This window comes from Microtus oregoni, unplaced genomic scaffold (assembly GCF_018167655.1).
Source record: "Microtus oregoni isolate MIOR12 unplaced genomic scaffold, Mior012 000004F_ref0000308, whole genome shotgun sequence".
Classification (NCBI taxonomy): Eukaryota; Metazoa; Chordata; class Mammalia; order Rodentia; family Cricetidae; genus Microtus; species Microtus oregoni.
Genome location: NW_024543063.1, coordinates 9,050,067 through 9,063,640, shown reverse-complemented (window position 1 = coordinate 9,063,640; position 13,574 = coordinate 9,050,067). Strand labels below are relative to the sequence as shown.

The 13,574-nt window shown below is 49.5% G+C and overlaps 1 protein-coding gene across 1 annotated transcript in view; it reads left to right on the top strand.

Annotated features, from left to right (window-relative positions):
- Positions 1 to 10,231: 10,231 nt before the first annotated feature.
- The window catches only part of Inpp5d (inositol polyphosphate-5-phosphatase D), a 112,004-nt gene continuing 108,661 nt past the window's right edge, over positions 10,232 to 13,574 (top strand). The window contains exon 1 of the mRNA XM_041650784.1: positions 10,232 to 10,467. Coding sequence (XP_041506718.1) covers positions 10,325 to 10,467 — 143 coding nt within the window. The 5' untranslated portion in view covers positions 10,232 to 10,324. The remainder of the gene's footprint in view (positions 10,468 to 13,574) is intronic.

Genomic DNA, 13,574 nt, shown 5'->3' with positions numbered 1-13,574 from the left:
CCAGCTTTGAAGTCCTACTCTTTGAGCAGGAGAACTCAGGCCAAGCTATTGCTACAATAGAGGACGATGCTGGCAAGGTCCTGACGCAATTCTAGGCTTTCAACATCTATGATCACATCAAGTACCTTGCCCGGGTTAGAGGTGATGTCACCAAAGACTATATGAATGGCATCTAGAGGTCACTTGAGAGCATCATCCATGACTTCAAAGGTGTTTATCAAGATGAAAAAGTTGCACAACTCAGCAGGGTGGTGGACACTTGCAGCAGGATGTGGACAACATTGACTCTGAGGAGCTCCTTGCAGGTGCTTCTGACCAGACAACCAAGGAAGGACCCTGCTCCACAGACAGAAAAGAGGAGCCATTTAAAAAAAAAAAAAGCCAGGCAGAGGCAGCACACATTTTTAATTCCAGCACTTGGGAGGCTGGCAGAGGCAGACAGATCTCAGGGAGTTTGAGGTCAGCCTGGTCTACAGAGCAAATTTCAGGGCAGCCAGAGCTACACAGAGAAACCCTGTCTCAAAAACAAAAAGAAAAGAGCCACAAGGAATCCATAGCAAAGGCTTAGCAGAATTCTCTAGAACCCAGCAGTGGTAAGTTTGATTCATGGACAGGAATGTCCATGGCGCCCTATCTGCCAGCGAGCAAATCTGCCACAAGGGCAGAAAATGCAGGCAAGCACCATGAACGTGTTTCTGGAAAGAGTGGCCCTGCTCACAGATCCTCTGGAGGGTGCAGACCTTGTCACTGAGGTGGCAGACCCAGGCTGTCCCTGCCCTGAAGAACTGACATGGGAATAGAATGTGAAGGTTGATAACAGCAATATTGATGATCCTAGCCCTATAGCATCTTAAGTCAATGTGTTAATTGATGGCTGATTTTCTTGAAAAAAAAAAAGCAAAAAACATAACTTCCATAATAAAGACAAAGGTGGTTTTTTTTTGTTGTCTTACAATGTGTTTGTTTTAAATGGTGTTATTACAAAATCAAAAAAGTTTTAAAATCCCCTTTAGACATACATTTTATAATGTTAATAATAAAAAGCAAAAGAGTGGACTGGAGAGATGGCTCAGTGGTTAAGAGCACTGCCTGCTCTTCCAAAGATCCTGAATTCAATTCCCAGGAACTACATGGTGGCTCACAACCATCTGTAATGAGGTCTGATGCCCTCTTCTGGCCTGCGGGGATATGTGTAGGCAGAATATTGTATACATAATAATAATAAAAAAAAAAAAAGCAAAAGAGTGCCTTGTTGGGTAGAAGACAGAAAGAGAGAAGATCTGATTTTAGAGTGGAGTTTCTCTGACCGTGGTGGCTCAAGCCTGGAATCCCAGCATTCAGGAAGCTGAGGCTGGAGGATAGCCAGAGTGTACTGCCAGCCTGGGCTATTCAATGCAACTTTGTTTCCCAAAACCAAACAAACAAACAAATAAAAGCGTGTTCCTACTCCCATTCCTAAGATTGTCACATCCTCCGTACGTATTTTTTAAACAATAACTGGGATGGTGTCATGCACCTGTAATCTCAGCTTTGGGAAACTGACACAGGAAGATCGCCATGAGTTCAAGGTCAGCCTGGGCATGTTGTGAGTTCTAGGCCTTTCTGAGCTACATATAAGACCCTGTCTCAGTAAACAAACAAACAAACAAAAACCTTCACCGCCCCCCCCCCGCTACATTAAAATAAAAAATGTCATTCAGTTCCTGCTCAAGGACATCAAAGTTCTCCAGACCTGAGCTATGCCTGCCTCCCTTCCAAAATCCTAGGGAAACCCCAATAAATAGACAGTTCAGCTGCACATGTGCTCTTAAAAACATGCATACCATTGAGCTGTGGTGGCACATGCCTTTAATCCCAGCACTCAGGAGGCAGAGGCAGGCGGATCTCTGTGAGTTCGAGGCCAGCCTGGTCTACAGAGCAAGTTTCAGGACAGACAAGGCTACACAGAGAAAACCTATCTCGAAAAATCAAACCAAAACACAAGAAACTGTCATGTGCTAGATCATCACATTCTAGGACTTTCCTCTGGGTCCTCGAAACCATCAGGACCCTTTCAAAAGCTTGGGCTCTTGCTTTGAATATCTGAGGAATCACACACATGCATCTCTTCCTATTCCCCTTCGAGAGACACAGAAGGCTGTCCCACTGTCTGGCTTCCCAGTCAGGTCCAATTGAGAAGGGTCTTATAGAAACCCTGAAAGGGGGGCTGACCATATGTAGGGCAGACAGGAAGCTTCTAAGCCTCTTGTGGAATCATGGGAGTGGCCCCTGAAAGATTAGTGGATGTTCCAGGGAAAGGGAGGCGGGAGATGGCAGCTGCCCACTCAAATGCACTCCTTGGGCTTCACAGACCAGCTTCATGGTCTCCTACTAGGAGAGTTGTGTGTGGGGGGGTGGCTTTCCAGTCAACCATGAGAAGGGAAAGGAAGATGCCAGTAGTGGAACCAGGAAATATAGAGGTGATAGTCACCCATCACCAGAGCCTACTGGTCTTAAAGACCTCTGAGCCCCAGCCTTCAAAAGAAGGGGCCAAAGTCCAAGCCATGGGGGACAGGGTTGTTGTAAGTGGCTTCCAATGGCCAGCATACACATACAAGAAAGGTTGTACCTGTGATCTAGTGGAAGAAACCACTGATTATGTACAAGTGTGCCAAAGTGTAGGCAGCAGAGATGCCAGCTGGGCCCCTGGGATCTGAAACGAGGAGTTCATATTGTTGAAGCTCTCCAGATTACAGCCTCTGGAGGTTCATTTCCACTGTCAGCTTGGTTGGATTTAGAATCACCTGGGAAACAGCCCTGAGCGTGTGTCTGTGAGAGGGTTTCCAAAGAGGCTGAGATGAGAATGGAAGACTGACCCCAAATATGTGACACCATCCTGTAGACTGGGGTCCTGATCCAAATAGAAAGGTAAAAGAGAGGAAGCCAGGGGAGTGTTTGTTTCTCTCTGCTTCCTGACCGCAAATGAGACGTGACCAACCTTCACCTCCCGTTGCCACGCGATGTGACCAGCCATCTCCTGCTGCCACACAACGTGACCAGCCATCTCCTGCTGCGATGCCATGTGACTGGCCATCTCCTGCTCCTCTGCCATGCCTTCTGTAGCACCTACCTCTTTACTGTGACAAATACCTGGCAAAAGCAACTTAAAGACAGACAGAAGGGGCGGGTTTATTTCAGCTCATGTATGAGGGGAGACAGGCCATCCTGGCAAGGGAGGCAGGGCAGAAAGTGCAACTATAAAACCTCGGGCCAGCTGTGTCCACAGGAAACACAGATGACTGCCAGGCTCCACTTGTTTCTCCTTTTCATTCTGCCCTGGACCACAGACCATGGAACGGTGCTGCCGACACACAGAGTCTTTCCTCCTGTGGTAGTCTAAATGAGGATAGTGCCCATAGACTCTTGTGTTTGAGAGCCTGGACTCGAATTAGTGGAGCTGTTTGGGAAGGATTAAGAGGTGTGGCCTTGTTGAAGGAAATGTGTCACTGGGGGTAAGTTTAGAGGTTTCAAAAGCGTCCATCAGGCCCAGTCTCTCTGTGTGCTGCAGCCACGCCCATTGCCACAACCATCATGGACTAACCCTATGAAGATGTAAGCAAGCTCTCAATTAAATGCTTCCGTTTACAAGGTGCCTTGGTCGTGAGGTTTCATCATGACAGAAGAACAACAACTAAGACCCACTTCGGTTCACTCTCCCTGGACTCTCCACGTCACAGACACTCCCAGAGTTTGTTCCCTAAATGTTGACACCATCATGTCAAGTTGGCAATGGACATTAACCATCATACCTTCCCTGCCAGGATGGACGTGTGCCCTCAAACCTTGAGACAAAACACACAGGGTGACAGCCCAGAGGTGTCGCAAGCTACTCCATCTAGGCTTGTGTAAGGACACTTCATGATGGTCACGCTGGCCTGACAATGTCTTTCTTAGACTGTACTGTTATTAAGCAATGCACTACTATCTATAGATCTAATTGGTTTTTTCAAGTGCTGGGAATTGAACTTTGGGACACATACATATCTCATAGATCAGGGGTTCTCAATCTGTGGGTTGTGACCCTTTCACAGGGCTCGCATGTCAGATATCCTGCATATTCGATATTTGCATTACAATTCACAGCAGTAGCAAAATTACAGTTATGATGTAGCAATGAAGTCATTTTATGGCTGGGGGCCACCACAACATGAAGAACTGTATTAGAGGGTTGCAGCAGCATTAGGAAGGTTGAGAACCACTGTATTAGGTGGATAGGTGACTGAAGGATAGACAGGCAGACAGACAGATATTGGTTTTCCAGTAACTCAAGACACAAGCAAGTCCAAGTCTTTCAGGCAAGAGTGGAAACCACAGTTAGAATGAGCAGGGAACCTGCCGGCAAGTGCCCTCTTTAGAGGGAGGTCAGTCTTTCTCTCTTAAAGCCCTCAAGCCTTTGGGTGAGGCCAGCCCACCACAGAAAGGATAATCTGCTTTACTAATCTACTGATTTCAATGCTAATCTCTTCTTTTAAAGTGCCTTCACAGATTGGGTGGTGGTGGTGGTGGTACACGCCTTTAATCCCAGCACTTAGGAGGCAGAGGCAGGCACAGCTCTGTGAGTTCAAGGCCAGCCTGGTCTACAAGAGTTAGTTCCAGGACATCTACAGCTAGGACTGTTACACAGAGAAACCCTTTCTCAAAAAACAAAACAAAACAAAAAAGTGCCTTCACAGGGATACCCAGAGTAATATTTGACTAAATCTCTGGGTACCTCTGCTAGTCAATGTGCCTGATAAAATTATCATTATGACCTTCTTTGCATCTAGTAACGTAATCAGTGTCCATGCTTTCTGACCAGTAGTGGTTCCAGGTAGTAGGTGGCAGGCACTTGTCTTCCAGGCTGGCGTAGCAAGGAAGCCCAGAACAGTAAAGGGGTTTGATGGGCACAGGAGAGGAAAGGAGATCTGGTCATGAGTGCTGTAGCCTCTACAGGCTCAGTTCTTGTTCTCTGTCAAGTCCCATCCATACAACTTGGACTTGATGATTCTTCTACTGCTTCTCCATCTATCAATTATCTATCTATCTATCTATCTATCTATCTATCTATGTAGATTCATATTCAAGTGAGAATGTAGCTCAGTGATAGAGTGCTTGCAATTCTCAGAACGGAATAAAACAATGAAATCCATCTATATTACACACTGATGCAGTGATGCATTGCTTAACAGCAGTAGGCCCTTCTTAGCCCCCAGAGTCCATTCTATCCTAGGTGAAGGACCCCTGGGCAGGTAGGTTGATAGTGTCTCCATTGTACCTCTCTTCTAGCTTTTTCCAACCAAGAGACGCAGCCTGCTCTTGTAATCTGCCCTTCAGACACAGGATTTGTGAGGCCTGGCACAGCACTGGGTGCTGGCTCTTCCAACACAGCTCTCTCTGTCCCTTCAAGAGCTCTAGAGATGGCCCAGTGCCTGCCAGACCACCCTGTTGCTGTCACTAACTTGACTTCCCAGCAAATTTCCAAGTCTCCTCCAGTGCCCACATACTGGACTTAGCTGGCAGGGGTACCCTAGCTGGACTTGCCGACCATGTGAGTCTTAATCTTACTTCTCTCCCTCAGATATTATCCAAACCTCTGCCCCATATGAGAGATTATCAGATTGCCCAAAAGAATATAGAGCTTCATACCAATAAAATCATACGTGGCTTCCAGAAATAGCCTGGGGGACAGGTCATTGCTGTGTGACCCTAAGTGCAAGTGGAGCAGAGGTGTCATGTTGTGATTATTATTTTAAGACGTGTTACATTTGTTTCTGCTGTGGAGCAGTTGTCCAATGATGCAAGGCTGTGTCGCATTTTTTTTACGTTGCATTTGTTTAACTCTGTGAAGCTGTGGTTCTTTTCTAAAACACCTGTTTGGTCTAATAAAGAGCTGAGCGGCCAGTACCAAGGAAGGAGAAAGGATAGGTGGGGCTGGAAGGCAGAGAGATTAAATAGGAGGAGAAATCTGGGGAGGAGGGATCAAGCAATGAGAAACAGATAACAGGAGGACACAAGGGGCCAGCCATCCAGCCACACAGCCAGCCACAGAGTAAGAAGTAGAAAAGGTATACAGAAATAGAGAAAGGGAAAAGCCCAGAGGCAAAATGTAGATGGGATAATTTAAGGTAAGAAAAACTGGCTAGGAACAAGCTAAGCTAAGGCCGGACATTCATAAGAAATAACAAGCCTCCGTGTATTTATCCGGGAGCTGGGTGGCGGGTCCCCAAAGAGCAAAGAATAAGAACAAACAGCTACAGTGGGTTTCAGATCTGAGCCAGACAGCCACTCCTCCCCTCTGGAGGCTCCCTACCAGGGATCAGGCAGCTTTCCTCTCCAATAGCCTCTGGTAATTTGGAGGCACAATGCCCACAAGTGCCTCCAATCAGCATCTCTCCTGCCTCCCATCCCTGCTGCATTGCAACACGCCCTGGGTTGATGAGAAGTCATGCTGGGTGTGCAGTGAACATTTCTGGCAAGTGGGGCCACTCTTCCACATGGGAGACTAGGCTGTAGTCACCTCTGAAAAAGATCACCCTATAGTAGTAGGGCAGTGAGCACCTGAGATGTCAAGAGAACATGGCCCAGTGATATGTGTCCTCCGTTCATGTTATAAAATTCAGAGCAGAACATTCAACATAACAAGAAAACAAAATCCCCATGCCTGGGAAGCAGAGGCAGGAGGATAAGAATTCAGCATCACCTTGGAACACAACAAGCCTCCATCTTGTAAAAAGATAAACAATTTATCATTTTCTTTCATAGTTTAGGTAAATCGGGCAAGGGCACGTTGTGGTCATGAACAAAGCAAAGGTACAGTGTCAGCAGGAGTTATTGGAAGCCATATTTCAGGGCGGCCTGTGTGAACAAACCAGCCATGTTCTCTAATGAGCAGAAAGTAATGGTGCTAGGGAAATTCGGAAGCTGTGTGGTTCCAGGTTCTGCAGAGCTGTGGCACTGAATAAAACAGCTTCTTACTCTCAGTGTTCAGTGAAAGTGCAGAATCAGCCAGGACAGTGTCTCAGACAAAGGCTTATCATTATAAGACACCAGGACCGGTTCTTGGCCCTGTCTGGGGCGATGAAACAGAGAAGCATGAAGTGCACACTAGACTCTGAATGTTTGTAATTCATTCCTTTCCTCTCTAGCCATTATTCCTAGTATCCTTTGGCTCCTCACTTCATCCGGGGGTTCCGTGGACTTTGTGGCATATTTAATTGAGTTAGTGATGCAGACAAAAGCCTACCAAAAAAAAAAAAAAGACTCTCCCAGGCTCTGCCCACCGCTGGGGCAACGTTGATCCTATGTTGATATTTTCTCAAAGCAGAGAGGACAAGGAAACTGTGCTTATGCCTCAGGCATGTGTATAGGGAAGGAAATGAAGATGAATGGGCCTTGATAATCAGGGAACATGAATGTGCCGTGTGTGTTACATATGTAGTAGGTAATCTTTCTATGTTTTTTGAGACAGAGTTTCTCTAAGTAGCCCTGTCTGTCCTGGAACTTGCTTTGAAGACCAGGTTGGGCTCAAACTCACAGAGATTCGCCTGCCTCTGCCTCGCGAGTGCTGGGAGTAAAGGGATGTGCCACCACACCAGATTTGTAGTAGTCAATCTTATTGAGTTCAAAGGTAGCCAGGTGTGGCAATACATACTTTAATTCCACTTTAATCCCAGGAGACAGAAACAGAGGCATCTCTGTGAGTTCAAGCCCAGCCTGATCTGCATAGCAAGCTCCCAGCCAACAAGGGCTGTATAGTAAGACCCTATCTCAAAACAACAACCACCACCACAGCAAAAACAAACCAACAAACCAATAACGCCCCCCCCCCAAAAAAAACAATGGTAATGAAGAAAACAGAAAACAGAAAAGGGATACAGGGAAGGACTGGGATGAGATAGAACCCTAAAGGGCACACACACACACACCCAGTGACCTCTAGCTAGGTCTCACCTTTTACCTTCTCTCAATAACACAATAGCATGTATTCATTAAGGCGAGAGTCCTTGTGGCCTGATTATATCTGGAAATGCCCTGGCAGATGCTCCCAGAGGTGTGCTTCTTAGTCTCATGAAGCTGACAGTCAGGAGGGATGCTGAGAGGGGCAGAGGGGACTTATTCATCAGTGAGTCAGTCACTGATGCTGAGGAATCAGAAGAGCTGAGCTGAGCAAGGCACAGAGGGGCTAACACTGTGATGGACTCTGGAGGCTCCGGGGATAAGGACAATGGAACATCTGGCAGAGGTTTTAAAGAAAGAAAGGAGGGTTCAGGGATGCATGCAGATGTGTAGTACATGTGATGGGCAGAGATTTCCTAAGAACTGGATGGATGGATGGATGGATGGATGGATGGACGGACGGACGAGGTTCTGTGAACACAAGAGGCCTCCATAGTGCGTCCATTATAGAGTTAGCACCCTCAGCACCCAGGTGGCTGGGCAAAGTCAGAATGTGGAAGTAAGATCTGTGTCCCCTCCTTGTGGCTCAGGACCTGGCTGGAGGGAACTTCGACCAAGAGAGTGCTCTACTTGCTCACAAATTTCTTACCAGCCATGCCGGGCAGGCCCCAGGGCTCCTGTTAGGGATGACATCCGCACAGCTCCCAGGCTCTCCACACACTGGAACTCCTTCCAGAATCACACTCTGCAGGCTAAAGAAGAGGAAACTGAGGCTGAGAGTGACAAGAAACTCAACCGAGCTCCAAAGGCATGCACGTGGCGGTAGGGGGAGGTTGGGGAAGTTGCAGGGGGGGGGGGTGCGCTGACTGGCTTAGGTCTGTTGCCACATCTTATGAGACAGGATTCAAGTGAAGGAGTAAAGGACCACTATTTCTGCCATAGGCCAACGCTTTCCATTTTCCCACTGACAGACCTGGCCTGAGGAATGAGGTCACCCAGCCCTGGGGTCCAGGCGACAGTGGTTACCTTAGCTTGCAGAACTCAGCTGGTACTGAAAGGAAAATTTGAGAGATGTGCAAATATGGCCATGTCTAGCCACAGGGGGAGCAGGCTGACTGACTTTTTGGACTGCTGCCATGTAGTAATCAGTGACACATGTCATCCAAGGGGCCAGCTTGCCCCATGGGGACATGTCAGTCCCTCCATGAGGGGTCCCCCCCCCCCCGCAGCAAAAGTCCAGAGAGTCAGTGCCCCAGATACAGGAACAGAGTGTTGCCCGTGGAAAATGGTTGACCACGGAGTGTGTGAAATTCAGTGACGAAGCTGTCCCCAGACACTTGGACTCCTCGCCCTGGACAGGGATGGTGTGTGTCTGGAACCCTGGGAGTCTATGCTCCCTCCATTTTGCTCTGGTATGGGCACACGCCTCGAGAAGCTCTACTCCCTGGGTATGTTCTAGATCCATTCTTCCGACTGGGATGAAGCACCCTGACAAAAAGGAACCTTTAGGGAGGAAAGGGGCTGCTTTTGCTACAGTTCCAGGTTCTAAACCACCATTGTGGAGGAGCCAAAGAGGAGTTACTGTGAAGCACTTAACATAGTAGCTAGTCTATCCACAGTCCAGAGTAGAGAGAAATAACTGTGTGCTTGCCACCTGCTTGCTTGGGTTAGCGCCATGTCTCCATCCTTGTCTAGTTCGGCACTCACTGCCTAGGGATTAGAGCTGCCCACAGTAGGCTGGGTCTTCTGACGTCAATGAACTTGATTAAGACAACCCCCTGCCACATACACACCCACAGGCTGACCCATGTAAACATCCCCTCACCGAGGCTCTCTCTTCCCAGGTAATTCTAGGTTGTGTCAATTTAGCGATCAAAGCTGACCATCACAAGTAGGATGGGGGGTGCAAAAAGGAAAAGTATTAGGACTGCCCTTGTGAATACCTGCACAGATTTGCCAGTGGCCATTCCTTTGGCCCCCTCCACAAATATTAGGCCACACTTCAGAAGCCAGTCATGAAACCTGATGCCAAATAAGAGCTTTTGTCTCCCCCCCTCCCACCCATGCAGAACTCTGGCTGATAATGGAGGCTTCTGGAAGTTGAGTCCCATTCAGGAGATACTGAGAACCAGCGAGTTAAGAGGGTGGGGCAGGCAGCCAGCGACTGGGCTGGGTGGGAAGGTAGATGATGCCCCCCCTCAACTTGGTTTCTATAATGAGGAAGTTCTCTGCAGCTCAGTTTCCTCTCCCTCGCTGAGCGCCTGAAACAGGAAGTCAGTCAGTTAAGCTGGTAGTAGCAGCAGAGGCAACTTCTGAGAGACAACAGGCGGCAGGTCTCAGCGTAGGACCCTGAAGTGCTCTGCTGGTGTGTCCGTCCTGGGAGTGGCTGCTGACCCAGCCCAGGAGACCCATGCCTGCTATGGGCCCTGGGTGGAACCATGGCAACATCACCCGCTCCAAAGCAGAGGAGCTGCTTTCCAGGGCCGGCAAGGACGGCAGTTTCCTTGTGCGTGCCAGCGAGTCCATCCCCAGGGCCTACGCGCTATGTGTGCTGTGAGTACCCCCGTCTCTTCCCAACTGCCAGATCCAGGGACCCCTGAGGGGTGGATCAAAAGGGCAACCCCTGTAATGGCTTGAGTTAGTTTCACGTCACAGGTGAAACATGACCGGCTCCCTATGGGGAGAGCAGAGGTAGGCAGCTTCTGAGGCCCAATTTGGACCTTGGCTTTTGAGTTCTGGGAGCCTGTGTCCCAACAGGCTATGGTGCTAGGGCTCTTTGAGTTACTCTGGGCCCGGTTCACAGTGCAGCCCTTCCCGACCTGTTGTGCCAGGGGTCTCCCTGGGCTCCGGAGGCAGGAGAACGGGTCCTCATTTTGATCCAGGAAGAAACTTGGGCCTCTCTGGTGAAGGCGTGTTGAAAAGCATCTTGGTCAACTTAAGTGTCAGTCAGGGACCCAGCGAAGGGCAGCAGTGGCAGGAGGGATCCCTTCCTCCACCCAGGCACAGTCTTGGAGCTAGTTCTATTTGGGGAGCTGAGGCTGGGGTGCATTTATTCCGGAAGGGACTCTTCACCCAGAAGCTTTATTCCAGGTGGTAAGCTTAGACAGAGGAAGTCACAGAGCTGCTTTTGGAGCAGGTCTCCATCCCTCCCTGCACTCGGCTGCATCCCCACCCAGCTGGGTCTCTGCCCCAGTTGGTTCCCCCTACAGCCCAGCATGGAGATGTTGCTGAATGTGTTGGTTATCCTAACAACAGAGGAAACAGCCACTTGCCGAAGGTTCCTTTTTAACACTACATCTGTCTAGTGTTTGAGGAAGGCCCTTACCCCTACAGCCCTGTGGTCTAACCATGTCCTGGCTTCAGGTTGGAGCAGGGCAGGAACACAGTCAGGAAGGGTGTGTCCACTTGAACAGCTCAGGTAGCATCTGACAGAGTGTCCCTGAGCTGACAGAGAGCTTTCAAGAACAGCCAAGGCCCTCATATCTTCACGCAGGAGGGAAGTGGGTGACTGAGCACAGACAGTTCTGAGCCTGACTCACATTGGGATCTGCTGTGCTAGGCAGTTATAGACTGGTTTCGTCTTCAAGGCAACCAGGAGTGAGGTCCTCTGAACACCTAGACCTGGAGATGACGAGTGTGAGGCTTGAATAGGTTAGGAACTGATAACAGTCCAGGCTAAGGCTGTTGGCTCCCAGAGACCACTAGCTCGTGCTGCCCACCTCTCTCTGCCACCAACAAGCTGGGCATGCCAGTGGACTCGGGTGGAAGCAAGGGGAACGAGGGTGTGCGCGGAGCTAGAGGTGTGTGGGGGGTGGGCACTAGAAACCAGCTCAGGCTCATGGCTGGCTGACCTTCTTGTGGTGCTGGAGGTAGCAGCCAGCTTCCTGTACACCCACCAGTGAGTCTCAGGAGAAGCGTTGCAGGTGGCCAGAACCTCCCCAAAGCCCCATCCCTTGGGGATCTACCAGCGAGGGGCCCTGAAGAGGGAAGGAAGGTACTTTTCACCATCTCACAGGCTCAGCCGGACTCCACTGGCCCAGCTACAGTTCTTTTCTGCCCCAGTGGGATTTGGGCCAAGGGCAATTCTGTTGGGAGTTGGCTATGGGCTAAGAGACTGCGGTGTGCTTGGGTTACAGGCCTGTGTTCTCTTATGGTTTCTCTTACTCTAAGCATCCAGAAGGCTGAAGTCAAAGGAGGTGTTGGCTGAGCTGAGCCCACGGGGTCTTGCAGGTCCTTTAGGCAGACAGTCCCTGGCCCTTTTTTCTTCCCTTTCTCCCCTACCTCAGCTGCCTTAGGCTCATGCCAAGACAAGGTAATTTGGAGATTTCAAACTAATTGGACGATTGCTACAACCGCAGTATATGGAAAAAAGTATATTTCATGCCCCCCAAAATTTGCAAACTTGTTAGAAGCCACCCCTTTAATGCTAAGACACTTAGCTTCCTTAAAAAACAAACTTCACACCTTACTTCTCCCCAACTTCCCTGTGAATAATGGAGCCTGTCCACCTCATCCCCACCCCTCATCTCATCCCCCACTCCCTTACCCCCACCTTTCCCAGGCCCCCACCTTCTACCCTGGCCAGAATCCCAGCTCCTGCCAGAGGAGATCAAGGCAACAGTCTCAGGACAACGGCAGGGTAAAGGGGAGATATGAGGCTGCAAAGAGGAGATGGAATACAGGGTGCAGGTGGGGTGCAGGGTGGAGGTGGGGTACAGGGCAATAGAACCTTCTTTGGTCTCAGAAGTAATAGATTTGGCATGTGAGCTGTCTTCCTGGACACCGGTCTGTGTGGACTCTGGGTCATGCAGCCGTGGGTCAGGAACTTAGTGACCCTGAAGCTGGAGCTTCATCCATGTCCCTTCTTGTGACTGAAAGGACAGCAGCAGGGGCCCCATGTCTGTGGCTTAGGTGCGTCTGACACTCTGGGGAGAGCACAGTCTTGTCAGGATGGCCTTCGGGCTAGGAGAGTTGACTAGACACAGCCAGGGTAAATGCTTAAAGACAAGGGTGCATTCAGTACCACCCGTGTGATGTAGGACACGCATTCCCCCCACACCCTGACCCTCACTGCCTTGAGAAAGAGCAGCCCTGTCCTCTACCGCCAAGCAAGAAGGCTTTTGTCTCTTCTCAGTCACTCAGAGAGCCTTGTTTTAGGGGAGCCTGGAGTTACACTGAGGGCCCAGAGCCTGTCTTGTGGGGGGATCTTGCCAGTAGGATTGGAGTCCTAGTCTGCCTTCCTTGAAAGGGAGTGTGAGCTCTTCTAACTGGGGCCCATGTCATCACCTCTCATTTCTACTCAATTCCTCCATGGTGCATCAGCTACACTCCCAGGAGCCTGTGGGCCCTGGGTGGGATATTGGCCAGGTGGATGGAAGCCATTCAAGAGGCTATGAGGCTCGTGAGCAGGGACAGCAAGGCCTGGTACTGTGTGCTACAGAGAAGATACTGCTTTGGAGGGTAGGTCAGCAAATTCAGGGTCTGTGGGTCAGCCAGCTAGCTTCTTTTCTGCTTCAGCTACACAGGAAGAATTTGGGTGCAACTGCTCTTCCTGAAAGAGCTGGCCAGACCTAGACAGTACCCTAATTCAACTAGATCAAGTTAGCTACCATCCGCATGTGTGGCATTCTCCCATGAACCACTCTGGAGCCATCTGGCTT